The 20,666-nt window shown below is 40.8% G+C and overlaps 1 gene segment (V, D, J or C); it reads right to left on the minus strand.

Moving 5' to 3' along the window:
• Positions 1 to 7,640: 7,640 nt before the first annotated feature.
• Positions 7,641 to 9,118, minus strand: LOC147303268 (Ig kappa-b4 chain C region-like). The segment is given in 2 exon segments: positions 7,641 to 8,115; positions 8,831 to 9,118. Coding segments are annotated over 2 exon segments (465 nt in total).
• Positions 9,119 to 20,666: the final 11,548 nt, after the last annotated feature.

Consider the following 20,666-nt stretch of genomic DNA (forward strand, 5'->3'; position numbering starts at 1 on the left):
GGAACACTGGTCTCTCCTCAGAGTCTCTGAGAGTGGAGTATCGGAGCCCCTCGTGGCCTCACAGGTCACAGAGCCCACCTTCTCCCACTGGTCTGCAGGCAGCATCAGGGTGCTGCTCCAGCTGTAGAGCCTGTCTGTCTGCAGCGCCCCGGGGCTCCTGCTCACTTCCCAACCAATGCCGCTGCATCTGCGGCCGTCAACGATCCAGGACAGACTCCAGTCTGAGGGAAAGCCCTTGTTGGCCAGACATGTGAGCGTGGCATTCCCCTGCTCCAGCTCCTTACTGGAAGGGCCGAGCACCGTCAGGGTGGGACGGACATCACCTAGGAGACACCAATCAGCTTAGAGAACGGGTAACAGGTAGTTTCTGTCAGATGTTTTTCTGCTCCAACAGTCACTCACACGTTGTTTCACTTCCCTTTAAGAAACCTCTCAGCACAGAAATAACAGCAGTGAAATATGTCCAAACCACATACAGAAGGAAAAAAGTGCAACATTTGACAAAAGAGTGTTAAACTCACAAAAATCTGACTCACTCATGATTTTAAGGATTACTGGGAAATACGTTTAGAAAACAACTCAAACTATTTACTTCATAAACAGAGATATTTACTATACAGTTAACCTTGATCTGAAACTATCTAAGTTTAGTCTGTTTAATTTCATTTGAGGATTTTTATTCAAGTAAATGTTGTTTATCCACAACTTACCGTGAAGATCATATACAGAAAAATCACTGAAGGAACAGTTTTATCAACAGCAAGTAGGTTAACGTTTCAAACACAAATTTAGACATAAATTTCTGTCAGCCTCCTTGATATATCAGGGGAAAAAAGTTTTTAAATGTTTTTCTCTCAGCCAACAGTCAACAATTGAAGCAAATAAAAGATCTTATTTTTACAACAGTAACTTACTTCCAAATTCCAGTCTGGTTCCTCCACCAAAAGTCCACCACAGTGATACAAACTCATTGAGTCGCCGTACAAAAACCTCTGACTGTAGAGAGACACGGCTCTCTGACTGTCAGACTGAACTAAACCTACAGGCTCAACCAGTTAAAGCAAATAATTGTAGTGCATAACCTTGTGTTTTCCAAATTTAAATAATTTTTTATGGTTACTTTTCTAAAAGTCAGTTTGTTTCTCAGCCTACCAAAACCAAACCCCCAAAAAATAAAAATGCTAAACATAACTTGGACATTACTCAAGATATATATTTTTTCTAAAAAAAAAAAAAAGAATAGGACATAGAAGTAACTTTGTTTTTGACTTACTTCCAAATTCCAGTCTGGTTCCTCCACCGAACGTGTACCACAGTGATACAAACTCATTGAGCCGCCGTACAAAAACCTCTGACTGTAGAGAGACACGGCTCTCTGACTCTGAAACAAACAAACTCAACAAATAATTTTTTTGCACACTTTATTAATCCTGTAGGGAATAAGTCCTCTGCATTTAGAATCAGAATCAGAAGCAGAAAGACTTTATTTATCATCTCGGGGCAATTAAGATACAACAGAGCAGCATGACGTTGAAGATAAGGACAGGGCATAAACAGGCAATAGAGTGAGATAATAAATACACAGAATATACATTATGTACACAGTTTTAAATTAAAGTGACTGAATAAGTAAATATATAACTGTAAGTGACTAAAAGTGAGTAAAGTGTCGGCAGTATAAAAAGAGTGTAGAGTAGTTTATGTTTATGGGTGTGGGAAATGTTCTTATTGGCTGGAGTTAAAAAGCAGAGTGGCTTTGGGGACAAAGGTGGCTCTCCTCCTCCTCTCAGTCCTGTAGGAAATGCAGCAGGGGCGTCGCCCAGAGGGAAGCCATTGAATTCCGGGGTGAAGAATGTGAGAGGGGTTGTTGATGATTTTGGCTGCCTGTCTAAGGACCTGTTGGCTTAAAACTTGTGCCAGAGTTCTGACAGGCAGGCCAATGATTTTAGAGCACACTGATGCCGTGTGCTGCAGTCTGTTCCTGTTCTGAAGGCTGAGGGAGTGGAACCAGCAGGTGAAGGAGAAGGTCGTGATGCTTTCCAGGAAGGCATCGTAAAAAGTCATCATGATGGCTGTGCTGACTCCAAAGGAGTTGAGTTTCCTAAGAAGGTATAGCTGTTGGTGGCACCACCTGAGAATCTCCTCTGTGTTGGCAGAGAATTTCAGGAAGTTGTCAAAGATGGTTCCCAGGTAATTGTGCTCCTCAACTACCTCCACTGACTTCCCGTGGATGGTGGTGGTGACTGAAGCAGCCAGATCCCTCTGCCTACTGGAGAAGGTCACCACCATCTCTTTGGTTTTGCTCACGTTCAATTCAAGTTTGGAGCTGTCACACCACTCTACAAACTCCTGCAGAGCGGGCCCGTGGTGTTGAGAGGGCCTGACAGCAGTGACAGGAGAACTGTCGTCAGCATATTTAACCAGGTGACAGTTGGGCTGTGTGGATCTGCAGTCATCAGTGTAGAGGATGAAGAGCAGGGGGGAGAGCACACAGCCCTGGGGGGATGCAGTGCAGGTGGAACAGAAACCGGAAAGAGACTTCTTGACCTGAACTTTCTGAGTCCTGTTGGTCAAACGGTCCAATATCCACAGGATCAGCTGATCATCCAGGTGAAATCGGGAGGAAAGTTTAGTGGCCAGGATATGAGGCTGCAGAGTGGTGAACGGTGGTGAGAAATCAGCAAACAGAAGTCTGACGGAGGAGTCAGGGAGCTCCAGATGTTTGTGGATGGAGTCCAAGATGAAGATTGTTGCATCATCGACACCTCTGCGTGCATGGTGAGCAAACTGGAGTGGGTCCATCAGGGGGTCAGTTGCTCTTACGATGTGCTGTTTTATGATCTTCTCCATGGCCTTCATCACAAGGGAGGTGAGGGCCACAGGACGAAGATCATTCAGAGACTTTGGGTTGTTTCTTTTGAAGATGGGGATGACTGTGGAGTGTTTCCACAGCTGGGGGACGGTTTGACTGCCAATTGAGTGTTGAAATAGAGTCTGGAACACGCTTCCTAGTTGCCCTGCACAGTGCCTCAGAACTGCTGATGTTGTCAGGGCCGGGTGAGTTCCTCTCCCTGGTCCTCCTGAGGGCTCTCACCACGTCCTCAGTCCTGAAGGTGAGTGCAGAGCTGCCAGGTGTGAGTGAGGATCTGGACTCCTCAAGCTGGGTCCATCTCAAATCTGCTGTAGAAAGTGTTAAGGTCATCAGGTAGGGAGGAGGGGTTGCTGCCCTCCACCTGGATGGTTCTGGGGGTGGTGACCACAGTATTTACAGAGGCCATGGTTTTGAGGCCCTGCCAGACTGAGCGGAGATCCCCTGTGGTGAATTTTTTCTTCAACAGTGTTTTTATACTGCAGTTTAGCAGTTTTTATGGCCCTCTTCACCTCCCTGTTGAGGGAGAAAGAATGCTGTCCCAGTCAGTGGCTTCGAAACATCCTTGTAGGGTGAGGATACTTTCTGCTGCCCACTGCTTGATGTTTTTGGTGACCTTTTTAATCCTCTTGAGGGGCCAGCAGGATGGTGTGGTGGTCTGCTGAGCCGAGAAGGGGGAGGGGGAGGGCTTTAAGTGCATCTGGTACAGAGCCATAGCATTTATCCAGAGTCTTCCCCTGACATACCTTTGGTATCCTTTAAGCGAATTGTCAGGGGAACAGTGACTGAAATCACCCAGGATGAACTTGGGAGAGTCCGGAGTTAATTACTCTAGTTTGTACAGAGTGTTGATGAAGTACTTTGTGGTTTTAGCTGCATCAGCTCTGGGGTGGATCTAAACCAGGTTGATGGAAACCTGTGGGAATCCTGTGGGGAGGTAGTAGGAGTACAGGGAAACAGCCAGAAGCTCGATGTCTGTAGTGCACAGCTTCTCCCTCACAGTGACTGTAGAGCACCAGCTGTTGTTTACATACAAACACACGCCGCCGCCATGTTGCTTCCCGATGCGTTCGCGGTCTCTGTCCAGATGAAGGGGTGGTGAAAAGCCATCAATGTGAAGCGTGCTGTTGTCGTCGCTGTTGTTTAACCACGATTCTATGAACGCCAGAATGGAGGCAGTTCTGTACTCATGCAGGTGGTTGACGCAGGCTTGCAGCTCGTCCAGCTTGCAGCTCGTCCAGCTTGCAGCTCGTCCAGCTTGCGGAGCGGACAGACCGCACATTAGCGAGGATAATGGACGGGAGCGCTCGTTGTTTGTGTGTCTCCCTCTTGACTCTGGCTCTCACCCCACTCTTCTTTGATCTCCTCCTGGTTACCTTGTTATTGTGAGTTTTTTGATTTCCGTGTCCACGGAGTATTTCCTCGGGAAAGTAGTCCGTAGGAGCGGAGCGGAAAGCCGGAGGCCGGGCTGCAGCTGCAGCTGGATGAGGGAGTCCCTGGTGTAGGTGAGCCTTGGGGTCATGTCGAGTGTCGAAAACAAGTCCAAAAATCACAAAAATGAGAAAAAGGAAGAAGGAAAAGAATAAAAATATACCGAGTAGAACAACAACGAAAAGAGCATCCAAGTTAGAAAAAGAATGCAAAACTGCTCAGCTGACTGGCCGGTCGACCACATGAGCAGCGACCCGGAACCATTGCAAGCCATTAAATTAGTGAAGCAGTGGGAAGCCGCCAATCCAGCACCTGGCGAGCAGTTAGTAGAGGGTACCTCAGGTGGCTGTTTGGTGGATTTAAACGCCTGACCTTCCGATCATGGGCCAAGCACACTACGTACTGAGCTATCCCCGCCCTTTTTTTCTCTTTCCTTTTTTTTCGGTAGATTTACTCCTTGTGTAATTCTGATAGCTGATATGAAGCATTCTTTAGTAAAATCTTTAAAAAAAACACCCGATTTTTATTTTTCCATATTGTTTACTCATTTCAGTTCTATCCATATAAAATATTGACACCTGCAATATTGTGACAAACTGGCTAATCCCTCATTCAACTTCAGACAAAAGTAAATAACAGAGCATTGAAGAAAAGCGTTTACTAAATTCAAGTCTAATAACATGACATTTGGTTGTTTCTTAAGAGAGACCACTGCGTCCACTGATCTCAGCCTCAGAGGGAGAGAGTTCCAGAGTCTGGGGTCACTCTGGTAAAAGCTCTGTCTCCTTTAGTTTTCAGCCTCGTATGACGTAGAGTAAACAGACCCTGATCACAGGCCTAACCCGCTGTGGACGTATGGCTGAAAAAGTTCAATGAGCTGGTGTTAGCCCATGATGTGAATAATGAATTACAATTGTTACACCCCGGCCTAGGCAACCGGAGTGCAACACGAAAAAAGTAAAAATAAAGAAAAAAAAAAAAAAACACACACAAAAACCCCACTAAAGCTCACCACCAAAATCCCGAAACGAAAGTATTTACAACAAACTATTTATTTACAACAAAACACCAAACTATTTACAACACGGGGGAGATCGCGACCATGACACACTGAAACACAGGGTTTAAATACCTAGAGGGAGCAATCAGGAAAATGGACAACAAGAGGGAAACACAGCTGGGGCAACTCAGAACTGACGAGACAGGGAAACGTAAGCTGAAAAGACTAAGATAACACAGACTTTCAAAGTAAAACAGGAAACACATAACAGTCACGCCAAAAACAACACACTGACAACACCGAAACGTAACACAATGAAGAAATAAATGAATAACATCCATCCATTCACTTCCGCTTGTCTTTTTCAGGGTCATGGGGAGCGCTGGAGCATATCGCAGATGTCTAAGGGCGAGAGGCAGGGTACACCCTGGACAGGTCGCCAGTCTATCGCAGGGAACTAAATGAATAACAATGAATAACAAAAGAGAGAACCAAAGATTTGACATGAAAATCCTAAATGTATGCAGAGTCGAGAGGTACCCCAAGAGTCCGTACACACGACTTAAATGTGATTAAATGACACAAAGACCTTTTATTTCACCGGCAAAAATCTGTCCTGGAAACAGACAAGAGCTTCCATTTTATCTTCGTTAAGTTGAACCGCTAATCATTCTTTAAAATACTTATGTTCAATAACATGTGAGCTGATTGATCTAAGTCTCTCTGTGACAGTCAGATGATTTCCATAGAGAGGCACTTTGCATCAGCAGCACCATGCTCCAGTGCTCTGGGAGAGTTTATAGTCCTGAGAGTTGAACACTGGATGACTGACAGCTGTCCTTCATCACAACAGAAGCCACAGAAATCCTCCTCATCAAAAACATGACTTTGATCTGCGTCCTCATCTGGACTCTCCTCTGCTGCTGCTTCACAGGTAAAGTCCAGAGAATCAAACTCCTCTCCTCTATCAACATCTGTCCCTCTGAAATGAAGCCCACAAAACCATGAAGCTGCTTTATGTTTTTGTCTCTGTGTCCTCAGAGTCCAGAGGACAGATCACAGTGACTCAGCCTGGAGCAGTGAGCTCTGCTGTGGGAGGAACTGTGAGCATCAAGTGTACGACCAGTCAGAATGTTTATAACAACAACTACTTACACTGGTACCAACAGAAAGATGGAGGAGTTCCTAAACTGCTCATTTACTATGCTAGCACTCGAGAATCAGGGATTCCAGCTCGTTTTACAGGCAGTGGATCAAACTCTGACTTCACTCTGACCATCAGTGGAGTCCAGGCTGAAGATGCAGCAGTTTATTACTGTCAGAGTTATCACTGGCTGAACAGTCAGAATGTGTTCACACAGTGAAAAACAGTCGTACAAAAACCTCCCTCAGTCAGACTGAACAGAAACTGAAGTGACTGCTGCAGCTGGAAGATACTGCAGAGACTGATACAGTTCACTGAGGACACACACACACACACACACACACACACACACACACACACACACACACACAGTAATGTTTATGTGGGTTTGACTCAAAACATCAGACTTGTGTCCATCCTGACGAGCTCGCACAGAAGAACATGTGAAACACAAAACAGTTGATACTGTGAGTCAGATCTGTGATGAAGAAACTCTCCTGTAAATATTCAAACTGGGAAGTAGTTATTAAATGAGAATATTTTAGTAAACTGCAGTACTGATATATGTATGTATGTAGATTGCTCAGCTACATTCTTGGTCACAGAAATATTTCACATGATTTGATCTGAAGATTTAAAGTTTAGTTCATCAAGTCTTTAACTTCATCTTTGTGACATAAATTATTCTGACATTTACACTTTTTAACCTGCACTGATGTTCTGAAAGAGACATTTTTAGTGTCTCCTATGTCGATAAAGAAAGTTTAGATTTTCTTTGGGTTATTTTATCAATTCTGACTTTGAAGAAAACCAGGACGGGTCTCATCACGGGTCACATGCAGGTTACAATAATCTGTCACCATGTTTTCTACTTCTTCTACACCCAACAGCAAAGATCATCACAAAATCCCACATGATGGAAAATAATGCAGCTGCAAAAGACCTTAAAACTATTTATAACAGGGAGCAGCTGTTGGCTGTGATTCTATTTTACTTATAGCTTTTGTTTTCTTTTTTTTAGTTGTTTTCATTTTTTTACATTTACACTCTGATGTGATACAGCACATGTGATTCTCTCAGTCAAAGTTACTGAAGCAGAGATTTTCAGTGTATGGACGCATCACTGCTGAACCTGAAGGATGATTATCAGACAGAAGAGCAGCTGAATGGAAACACATGAAAACCACTATTTGAAGACCTCAGTTTTTATTTGAAGTATTAAAACCATCAACAGTGCCACAAGCATGAAAACATGAAAACTATCAAAGCAATACAGACACAGAGGGAGCAGACTGAGAGAAGCTGCAGACTAAAGCCAGTATCAGAGTCCCAGTGAGTCAGCTCAGGACTGGGAACACTGGTCTGTCATCAGAGTCTCTGAGAGTGGAGTGTGGGAGCCCTGGGTGGCCTCACAGGTCACAGAGCCCACCTTCTCCCACTGGTCTGCAGGGAGCCTCAGGGTGCTGCTCCAGCTGTAGTGGCCGTCATTCTGCAGCGCCCCGGGGCTCCTGCTCTCCTCCCAGCTGATGCTGCCACTGCCATCCACCTTCCAGGACAGCCTCCAGTCTGAGGGGAAGCCCTTGTTGGCCACACACATGACTGTAGCCTTCCCCTGCTGCAGCTCCTCACTAGAGGGCGCCAGCACGGTCAGGGAGGGGGGGACTCGGCCCACTGCAGAGAGAGAGAGAGAGATGTTAGAGAAACTGGGAGTTGAAACTGCTCTTCAGCTGTTTCACTTCTCTATCTGAGATTGGTAACCATGGTAACAGACAGGCTTCACTGCTGAACCATGGCAACAGACGAGTTTCAGTACCAAAGATAAAAATATTAAAGCGTTTCTTTCACTTCTGATGTACTCATGTGCGTTATGTTTGTATTATTTATTAGTTTTATAATTAGAAAACAAACAGAAATTAACATGTCAGATTTTTCTCATAAACTTGTCATAAACAATTGTATGTAAAAAAGAAAAAAGCATAGACCTTTTTTTGGTCTATTAGGGAACAATAAAGATAACTGTACTTACTCACACATTAAAATCCATAAAATCAGCAACCCTCAGACAGCAAACTGTTAATGTGTCGTTAATAATGTTAAATCTTTAAGAACTATTAATTTTAGTTTGCAGCAAAAGGTTGAAGACAAAACTTTTATGAGAATGTAAAATATATAAACGTTTTCTACTTTTCTTCAAGAAAAAAAAAAACTTTTGAAAGTTTAATTTCCAGTAAAAATAAATGCACAAGACGATTTTAGTCTGAATTCAAAATTTACACTGATATTAGATTTTATATTTATGAGAAACATGAAGTATTTATGTAGAAGGAAATGAAATGAACCTTAATGATACAAGTTTGAGCTTCATAAATGAGTGAAATGTACTTACAGTTAACATCCAGTCTGGTTCCTCCACCGAACGTGTACCACAGTGATACAAACTCATTGAGGCGCTGTACAAAAACCTCTGACTGTAGAGAGACACGGCTCTCTGACTCTGAGACAAACAAACTCAACAAAATCATTCACTGTTTGCATAATGTTATAAAAATAAAAAAGAAACAGTGCAACATGCTTTTATAAATTGCATTTTTAAAATTAGATTCACAGTTCAGATAATTTTATTAATTCCAAAGTTTGTTTGCAGCTTTCCCACACTACCTGCTCACACGGTCAAACTCACACACCCTACAGTCTTTAAACAATAATCACGAGCACTGTTGCACGTCAAGGCAGAGATAAACAAGCAATGAGGTCAAGGAAAAAGTAAATAAATACATCAAAATGAACAAAAATTTTCGAAATAAATAAACAGAATATGAAGGGTAAATGTCTGAAAATGAACAATCACAGAAACATTCATCTAAACGACTCCTGTCAGCGTTCAGGAATCTAACAGCTGAGGGAATGAAGGATTTGAAGTTTCTGTTTGTTCTACACTGAGGTTCAAGGTAACGGTGACCTGAGAACAACTTCCTGAACTCAGATGACAAAACAAGTTCAGGATGGATAATAATGTTTTTGTCCTTCATTTTCAGAGTGTCTCTCTGCCTGACCTCCGTGGTTTTGGAGCAGGTATTTATAAATAAAACACTGAACCAGCAGTTCAAGAAATGACTTTCTATAAATGGACATTAAAAGTGTCATGGTCAGGGGGAGCTGGCTGTGTTTTTCCATGATGTCTCTGTGCTTCCACCTCTGGGCGGAGCCCTCGTCAGCACACCTGCCATGCTCACCTGATTGTGATCCAGGACAAGCGGCAGTGTTTAAGACCAGCATCAGCATCTCTTCTTTGCTGGTCTGTCTGCTCAAAACATGTTAGTCACTGTCACTGGCTGGTTTTCTGACCCAGCGCTCTGAGTGTATTTTGTATTTCTTATGTTAGATTTGTGATTATAGTTCATGTGTTATTCCTATTTAACTTTTAGTTGAGGTTAAAGTTAGCCATTATTTATCATTGTCTTCTTGGTTTCTGTGTTTGGGTTCTTGTCTAGTTTATCATGTGTGCCAAGTCTGCTAAACTGGTATTGTCTTGTCTATGTTTCCTGTTTTATTATGTAAAGGTCCTGTGTTTCCCTTGGTCAGTGTGCTTAGTTTTATACCTCCTCGGGCTGTGTCCCAATCCAGTGACCGCACGCTTCGGAGTACGCGCAGTTCACGTACTACGTACGGTGCGTACTATAAGTACGAGAAGTGCGGAAGTGAGAGGCTTGTGAAATGGGACGGTCTATCCTTCGTCGCGCTGTTCAGGTTGCCTAGCAACCATGATACTATCCATGAGAAATGTTTCATACAGCTTTGTTTGACAGAAATGAAGGAGAAAAAAATGTTTTGTTGGTCATTCATTTTTGTCATGACATCACTTTGATTAGTTGAGTATCTGAGGCTGAGACCACAGGACTGTAAACATGATTGTTGGGCTTCATTTCTGTGCTGAGCAGTCATTTAAGATTAGCTAGTAAATTACAATTAGCTCATGTTGTTCATGAGACTAAAATCATCTCACTGTGGTAATGTAAATATAATATGGCCAATATTATAGTATTGTCAGATTATTATGATATATATATATATATATATATATATATATATATATATATATATATATATATATATATATATTACAGCAGTGAGCTTGAACTCTGTGTCAAAGATTGAAGTTGCAGCTATTTATATTTTCTATCACCTTAAATCTTCACTCAAAGACAAGTATCTGTGACAGTGTATATACAGATGTATTATATATAAGAGACAAATATTGTTCGTTTAATATGTTGGCATTATTACATTTGGCTCAATGCTTACATACATGTGTAAAAAGAAAATGTACGAGCTGTGATAACTGTGTCTGATAGAATGAAGAGTAGACTGATATATGAAATATTCCTTTATTGGGTGAGAAAATCAGACCATGTCATAACTGCTGTAAGTCACACAGAATAGATATCAGAGCCTTAAACAGGCTGACGTCTGCTAAATGGGTCAAACTGGGCAGAAAGTCTACAAACACATAACATCCTTATAGAATATGATGTAACACTATAGATCAACTTAGCTCAGAATATATAAAGCATATAAACAATTACAGCAATATGATGCAACAAACACAGCAGCTACTGATCCAAAATACTCAAAGCTTCATAGAACTGAAACCAACATTTATTTTAGCTCCATTCTGCTGCTGATACAGACTTTAGGTTTCTGAACATTAAACTTGTTGCTGCCTTTCATAGTGTGTAACTTGAAGGCCCTGAGTACTTTCTCCCACACTGGAAACACTGGGATGATCACATTATTTGAACATTACCTAATAAGACTGATTCAGGACAGACAGTTATGTTAAACTTTCCTAGCAGTCCTTCACAAACAGGGAACAGTCTGTCTATTCTCTCCATCTGTCAGCTGCTGCTGGCTCTTCCTCCTCCTCTTCCTCACACACTGCTGAGTTTGTCCTGGTGGATCATCAGGGCTGCAAAGCCTCACAGATGATGTGCAGCAGTGGGTCCCTCAGTCTGTCCTCACTCTGGACACTTGCAGTCGTCACACATGGAAATCAAACGTGTGATAAGCTGCAGGATTCAAACACAAGTGTAACTTATAAACACATGTTCATACTTTTATTCCACAATCAGAGAGAAAGAAACAGAGAGAGAGTGCAGGACAGACAGACAGGTGACAGTCTCAGGTGTACACACTGCTACAAACAGGAGGATTTAGTGTTTGTGTTATTACGAGTGCTAAACAAGAAGAGTTCCAGATGGTGCAGTGGACACATGTGTGACTGCTGTGATTAAAGCATCTTTCTTTCAGCTTAACGAGTGAACCGTCAGCTCGTTCAAACACACGTTAAAGTCCGTTTGGCTCGACACCACCGAACAGAGGCTCACACACAGGTACTCACAGACACACACTATCTTAGCTGCTGCCTCTAAGCATGTTGTGCATTATCGGTCTTGTGTGCTGCTCAGTAACATTCAGTATTTATTATTTACTGTAACTTGTGCTTATCTTGGTTGTTGTTCTCTTTTTGCTTGTTTTCTTCTTTTTTCCCAGCAGCTGATTTAGTGTCTTTCTCTCTGTTTTTCTTTTTTGTGTTAGCTTCTTCCCCAACTTGTCGTTTGTTTTTCTTTCCCTTCCTATCCCCTGGTCCCGTCTGTTTTGATTGTAATAACTTAAAGGTAAAAAAATAAAGAAATAAATAATAAAATTCAATCAAGTGGGCCAGTTTGGCAAAGCCGTAATGATCCACGCGGGAAAATAAATCTTCAGCATCTTTCTTTTTCCTTCAGACCATAATTCTGATTGCAACAGTGCCGGACAGGACAGTGAAATTATAATAATAATAATAATTTTATAGAAGCATCTGTTGCTGCCCATCAACCTGGGAATGGTTATAAGACCATTTTCAAAGAATCCGAAGTTCATTATTCTGCAGTGACAAAATAAGATAAGTCCCAACAAAGGAGCCAAAAAAGGAAAAATCAAAATAAAATGTTTGATTGTGGTTGTGAGCCACCACTGAACATAACAGCTTCACTGCTCCTTGTTACTGATTCTCCAATTATTTGAACACTGCTGAAGAGAAGAAGACCATTCTTGTAAAAGATTTCCCCGTATGCCATAATAATGGTGGTGACACAAAGCTCTAACACATCTATCTAACATCTCCCTGTCATCAAACATGGTTTGAACTGTCTGGTATCCTTGGAGTACACAGCATACGATTCATGACATTTCCATTCTCATTAGAGTATTCAGTGATCCCTCAGACATTTTAATCCAAGAAGACACCATTCATACTTCATTTAGACGAACTGTAACAGAATAAGTGGTTCAGGAAAATCTGTCCTGGAAACAGAACAGCCTGATGGATTATGAATGGCTTGTGTAAGTCACATGCCAAAGATCAAGTGAAAAATTCTCTCTTTAGTAAACAGCATCATCAGATTGATACACGTTTCTGTATCAGTCAGTCAGATGATTTCCATAGAGAGGCACTTTGCATCAGCAGCACCATGCTCCAGTGCTCTGGGAGAGTTTATAGTCCTGAGAGTTGAACACTGGATGACTGACAGCTGTCCTTCATCACAACAGAAGCCACAGAAATCCTCCTCATCAAAAACATGACTTTGATCTGCGTCCTCATCTGGACTCTCCTCTGCTGCTGCTTCACAGGTAAAGTCCAGAGAATCAAACTCCTCTCCTCTATCAACATCTGTCCCTCTGAAATGAAGCCCACAAAACCATGAAGCTGCTTTATGTTTTTGTCTCTGTGTCCTCAGAGTCCAGAGGACAGATCACAGTGACTCAGCCTGGAGCAGTGAGCTCTGCTGTGGGAGGAACTGCGAACATCAAGTGTAGGACCAGTCAGAATGTTTATGTTTCTGGCAACAACCACTATTTAGCCTGGTACCAACAGAAAGATGGAGGAGTTCCTAAACTGCTCATTTATCGTGCTAGCACTCGAGAATCAGGGATTCCAGTTCGTTTTACAGGCAGTGGATCAAACTCTGACTTCACTCTGATCATCAGTGGAGTCCAGGCTGAAGATGCAGCAGTTTATTACTGTCAGAGTTATCACTATCCTAACAGTCAGCGTGTGTTCACACAGTGAAAAACAGTCGTACAAAAACCTCCCTCAGTCAGACTGAACAGAAACTGAAGTGACTGCTGCAGCTGGAAGATACTGCAGAGACTGATACAGTTCACTGAGGACACACACACACACACACACACACACACACACACACACACACACACACACACACACACACACACACACACACACACACACAGCATTAACATTGAGTGTATTGCTGTAAATTAAAAGACCACCAAATACTTTGAACACACAGAAAACATCAGTAGATAAATTAAGTATTTATTAATTAGCTGCTGTAGAAATTTAAATAGTAAACTTTTGAATCCAGCATTCGTTTCCTCTTTCCCATCATTGCTTAGACTCCACTTTGTTAATTGCTTTATCAGAGCATAACTTTGAAATCTTTATTTTTTGTCAAACTCTGTGCTCCAATAAATTATGTTCAGTTCTTCAGCATGATTTGTCCTTATCAAAGTGAAATGATTTTTTTAGTTTGAATCTTAAGTCTTAAATTTTAAAGCAACATGAATAAATAAGGAGCTACAGAAAAACCACATTACTGCTCACAGACGTTCCTACATGATAGAGAACAAATAAGTTTAGAGTTCAGAGTTATCTCAGCACAGATGTGTTTACACATTTTAATATTATTTTACCTCAGACTGAATAAGAGCTGAACTGACTGCTGCAGAGAGTGATGGATTTCCTCCAGATTTACCTTAAACAGCATCATAACCACTCATAACAACACTATTAATAGAAGCAGTAATAAACATGCATTTCACTCTTTATACAATGTAATCAGAGTATACAATGAATGCATTGTAACTGTATTTGGTATCAATAAACACAGATTTGTGTGTGATTGTGATTCATGACTTCAACTTGGAAGCTGATCTTCTCTGAGCTGAAGACTCTGCCTCTCATTCCACTTTTCAAAGTCGTGCCAGGTGGTCCTTGGGCACTGTTCTCGGCTCGTGCTAGGACATCTGACTGATGCCTGTTGCCTCTGGTTCTCTGAGACTCTCACCCTCTGGGTGCCCCATCTGGGGCCTTCCTCCTTCTCCTGCTGTGGCCTCCTGGATCTCCTGGATCTCCTGGATCTATCGCTGTCTGCCTCTGACACCCAGGAGGGCATTATTGCACCTCCCTGCCCTCATTATTGTCTACCTTTTGTGACAATGACACACACCACAAAAAGATTGTTAATTTATGTATCTGTGCATTTTCATATCTTTGTGTTCCAGGTGCTGTATGTTTTTGTTCCCTTTGTTTTTTCTTACAGGTGCAGCAGTTGGTGACACATTGTTGGACAACACGACAACAGGCAGAGGAAACAAGAGGAACCATAGAGAACTTATAGAGCTGATCTTGCAACGTGTTTTTGGCACCACAGTGCATTCAGATCATAATTCAAATTGCATAAACTGCCAGACATGACAGGATTAAACAACATATATTAATAACATGTTTCTGTACAGGAGTATTTGAGTAAAGTAGCTCAGAGGTAAGGCAGGACAAAACCATTTAAGAATTTAAAAAGAAACACAAAAACATCAAATTACCAGGACAATGTCTCTGTTTCCCATTTTAATGTCATGATTCAAACAGGAATTAAATGCAATTTGTAAACATTTAGATATAAAATTAACTAAACTGAAGCAAAGTGGTAAAAAGTAAAATATTTATAGCTTTCAGGCTCTCGGACGCTAAAAGTTTAAATACACTGATATCCTGGAAAGATGAAATGGATATGGATATCGTGAATAATTAAATGAAGTGCTCACTCAGGTTAAAACACCATCACATGAGACACATCACACTTCTACATCTGGCTGGCTCTGTGTATACTAATGTTTGTTATTCAATGTCCTGTCATGTTTGCTGTATGGCAGGCAGCATGAAGGTTCCTGGATTCAGGATTCTTACACGGAAACAAATTTAAAGAGGCAGCTTTATTTGTTGGGAAATAATGCACAAAATAAACATTTACGAAAAACAAACCAAAACTTGAACATGGAAAATAAGAACTAGACTCTGCGGGACTAGAGACAGAAACACTAGGAAATAAGGAGCATGGAACTAGGAATGATGGACAGAAACATGGAGAAACTTACAGCACATGGGACAACACGACAACAGGCAGAGGAAACACACAAGGGAATGACACACAGGAGGAGAGCACAGATGGAAATAATCACACATAAGGAGACCAAGGGGAAGCAAAACTGAAAACTGAACACAGGACAAGGACTATCAGAAGAAAACAGGAAGCATGACGAATATGTAGATGCAGAAAAGACACCGTGACTGGGGGAACAAAAACAGAGACAGACACTAGACACCGAGACATGGAGACATGACTGCCTGTGCAACAGAGGGAACAATAAACATGGAGACAAGAGCTTATACACAGGCTTGAGATGGACACTGAGGGAGGGAGAACTAGGATCACTAAGAACTTAAGAAAAAAAGATAACCAAAACCATGAATAAAAGTAATCAAAGAATATAAATTAACAACACAGACAAAACACTGGGTCACAGATCCAGCACTGTGACATGTCCGCTTCTAAACAGGACTTTTTTTTACATACTTAGCATGCTAAAACAAAAACAGAAGGACAAAGTATTGTTTAAAATACTCATTTAAAATTGATTTATTTCCAGACATCCAGTCTGGATCCTGAAAGAAAAGAGTTTGTCTCATCATGATTGAGCTAAAACCTCTGAGTGTAAAGAAACACAGCTTTCTTCTTAATCGTACAGTTTGGTTGTCTGAAATCAAAAATGAAAAAACTGTAATAAATAAATGCAAAATAAGAAGGCATTTTACTATTTTGGTATTATATCCACATTATCACATGCTGATGATCTGACAATAATGATAATAATGAAACTATACATGCATCCCATCCTATTCCAGCTGTCTTAAGGTCAGAGGCAGGGTACACCCTGGACAAGTCAAATAGTGAAACTAATAAAGACTTTAACAAAAAGAATGAATAATTCAAATAATGTCACGATCTGCAGCAGCAGATTGTGTGGAGCGGAGAGTGAGAGGACCCAAAATCAGACACGTGGAAACAGGATGGAATTTACCAGAAAGCGAGGCGTTCATTGAGACTGCATGAAAAATACAAAGCAAAGGAAAAACAGGACTAAGACACAAATACCTAAACTGGGCAAAAACCAACACTGTGAATGTCGTGCATGAAGCATGAAACATGAAACCTGTAACTTCAATAACTCTGATATTCTTTATTATTAACTGGGAGAAAAAGTGCCGACTCAGTCTTTTGTTCCAGGACAGACTGTCTCTGTCAGATGTAAAACCAGCAAGCGTCCTCCTGACAGACCGTGGTCTTTTTCTTGTGTTAAGAGGTTTAGTGAAGTGAGTTTCTCTCACTTTGCTGTGAACACTAGAAGAGATTAACTTCTATATAAGTTGATTAAAGCAGACCTGTAGTCTCTCATCTGCCTGCATTCCTGTGTTTGTTCTGTTAGTCTGTTCTTAACATCGTGTCCACTTCAAGCTCAATTCTGTCGTCATTATTTGAGTCCAGTTATTGTCTCGCTGCCTTCTGTGAGTTACTCAGCCTCTGTTTTGTGTGCTTTAACTCTCAGACTCCTGATCTCCACCTCATCCTGACAATTAGAGATCCTCAGCTAAGTCTCCACCTGCTTCACCTCTGCCACCACCAGCTTCTAGACTCTTCTCTGCTTTGGTGCTTCATCAGAGTTTCACTGCCAAATAGTTCATTAATCAAACTTCAGTAAATCTTCATTTGAACTTTATTTAGATAAACTCTGTTTAAACATATAGATGACACCCTGCTCTTTAATGTCAATTATAATAATTTTTCAACATTTTCAGATTAAAATGTAGATCATGAAGCAGCTTTGAGAGTAGAAATTATGAAGAGCACACAGATAATCTATGGTTGACATGACCTCAACATCTTATAAAAAAATGTGGGTTTAAAAATATGTTTAAATATTTTAACTGCACATTACACTCACTGTGTTCTGTTGATGTTTTTTCTTTTGGTCTGGTTTAATAAATGTTACAAAATCTTTATTTTTTAAAGTGCATTTATTAAACTCACAGAGTCAAAGAACATGTTTTCTCGTTACATTTTTATTCTTTTAAGAGTTTGAAATATCAGCTTTACAACAGACACAAAAGGATGAAACTAGAGGAGATTGTTGCTCTGATTGTTGTCATTATGAGATGGAAACATGACTGTTTGATGCTTTTTTAAAAATCTGCAAACAAAAAGAAACAGAGAGAAAGAGGAAAAACAGCATGAAAGACTCAGTGATTGACATCAGGACTGGGAACACTGGTCTCTCCTCAGTATCTCTGAGACCGGAGTCTGGGAGCCCTGGGTGGCCTCACAGGTCACAGAGCCCACCTTCCCCCACTGGTCTGCAGTGAGCGTCAGGGTGCTGCTCCAGCTGTAGAGGCCGTCATTCTGCAGCACTCCAGGAGTCCTGCTCTCCTCCCCTCTGATGCTGCTGCTGCCACTGCTGTCGCTCGTCTTCCAGGACAGACTCCAGTCTGAGGGGAAGCCCTTGTTGGCCACACACATGAGCGTGGCCTTCCCCTGCTCCAGCTCCTTGTTGGAGGGACCCAGCACCTTCAGGGCGGGGCGGGCATCACCTAGGAAACACCAATCAGCTTAGAGGACACGAACCACAATTTGAATTTCTCCGTTAAGAAGTTTCTGTCAGGTGTTTTTTCTGCTCCACCAGTCATTCACTCACACATTGTTTCACTTCCCTTTAAGAAACCTCTCATGCATATCAGCACAGAGAGAATCATCACACAGTTTGAGCTGAAATATGTTCAAACTACACTGGAAATAAAAGAAGCAGATGTGGAAACATTTACAGCAGAAGTTTGGCTTTAAAATGATTAGAAGTCTAAATCATGGACGACTGAAGACATTAGTGGACACAAGCACAGAGCAGCTACTCATTCATGTAGATTTGAAATGTTATTGAACAGCTCACATGATTTCAAACTAAATCTGAAACATCTGACACGATAAAAACATCAGAAAGCAAACTTTAACTCATCCAAACAGCAGCTGATGTGGTGGAAATTTACAAACTAATCATAAGATGATGAAGTTTACTCTTGTCTACATATATTTTACTGTGACAGAAATGTAGATTAAACAAGAGAAACTTGCAGAGCTCATCTGAATTAGTCCAGTAAAAAGGACAAACACCAAAAACTAAATTATTTTAAATAAAAAAAATACTTTTGTCTCATCTAAGCAGCCTAACAAATAATTATTAAATAAAATGATACAATATTTAATAATAAACACAGTTTAATTAACTTACTTCCAACATCCAGTCTGGTTCCTCCACCAAAAGTCCACCACAGTGATACAAACTCATTGAGGCGCCGTACAAAAACCTCTGACTGTAGAGAGACACGGCTCTCTGACTCTAACAGACTGAATTAAAACTAAAAGCTCTCTAGACTTAACCAGATGTATGTATATGTAAAATATCCTCAAGTCCACTCTGATGTTTTATATTGTGTTTAATATTCATTTTAACATTTATTCTGAAGCTAACTTTGTTTCTTCATGAAAATTTATCTAAAAACTATTTTCCTGAGGTTTTTTCTGGCACACTGAACAGAAAACTTAAGATAATCAAAAGAAAGAAATTTGCTAAAGTAAATGAGGTTTAAGTTTGACTTACTTCCAACATCCAGTCTGGTTCCTCCACCGAACGTGTACCACAGTGATACAAACTCATTGAGGCGCCGTACAAAAACCTCTGACTGTAGAGAGACACGGCTCTCTGACTCTGAAACAAACAAACTCACCAATATGAATTCTTTAAATCATAATTTCACGACATATTATTATTATAATTATGAAATAAAAATGAATGAAACACAATAAAACAATTTTCCAAAAATGTAATTTGCATTTATTTTAGAGTTTTTATCCAGTTTTGGTCCTCAGTAACCAAAAGGTTATGGCTGTGATATATTGTGTATTTTAGAGTTTGAAAAAATCTAAAATAGTGCTGTCAGCGTTAATCTTGTTAAAATGACGTTAACGCCATAACCACATTAAGATCAAACCTGCACCATTCTTTTGGTCCACTGCAGTGTAGCAGTCAAAAGAAAAGTGAAGTGGCCACAAATGGCCAGGATAGAGCCCAGAGGGTTAATGCATAAAATGTATAAAATATTATTGATTACAGGGTAATACATTAATGTTAATAGCAACTGTAAGCTTTTTACTTTGAAGTAAGAAGTATAAACGATGCTGTTACTGTCACGGGACCGAGTGGTCTGTACTGAAATGAACTCAGGCACAGAAACCCAGAGCAGAGACAGCAGATGGTTTAACAATAATTTATTAGGCCTAAGCGCTCCAAATGTAGCAAGGACAAAAAACCCCTAACCCTGCAATTCTGGCTTGGAGGCAGAATAAACAGAGAGAAAAAGAGATAAACACCATATACACATTTAAGTTCAGGTTTTAGCAGAAATAACACGTTACAGTTAGCATGTAAGAGATTTGGGAGAAAATTCTTTACAAAAACATAATTTACCAGACACTTTTATTAGTGACATACGTATCTATTGACATATAACAGACCATTTAACAAAGGCTAACTAACATCTTGGCAATAAAAAACAGAGCAGAATGTAAGTTTGTCTTTGTGACAAACGTTACAATGTTGATGCAGGTGGAATGAGAGACATAAATAAAGTGCAATATGCAGTAAAGGGAACAATGTGCACTGATGTCAGATAGAGAAAAGTAGTGAAGTGAATTTGTTTAATAACAAGCAAAAATCAAATACGTTTGAAACTGACCACTAAAAGCTAACCAGAGGTGTAAAAAGTACACACATTGCAAGTTTAGATACCTCGGGGGTCTGACCGTTGTTGTAACGCTAATGTTACACTGCTGAAATGATGGGCCAACTCATCTCTCGTGCAACATATTTATTTTTACAGAAAACTGTAAAAACAGAAAAATAAGACAATCAGTTCTCTTTGGCGCGCAGGCCGTACGCTGCCTCTTCACCACTGACACTACTTCTTCTAGTGTAGCTGACCTTACTTTATACAAGTA

The sequence above is a fragment of the Aulonocara sp. 'chitande type north' Nkhata Bay genome, linkage group LG22, assembly GCF_057382095.1.
Source record: "Aulonocara sp. 'chitande type north' Nkhata Bay isolate Kocher_YH1m ecotype deep benthic linkage group LG22, A_spYH_male_GT1.1, whole genome shotgun sequence".
Classification (NCBI taxonomy): domain Eukaryota; kingdom Metazoa; phylum Chordata; class Actinopteri; order Cichliformes; family Cichlidae; genus Aulonocara; species Aulonocara sp. 'chitande type north' Nkhata Bay.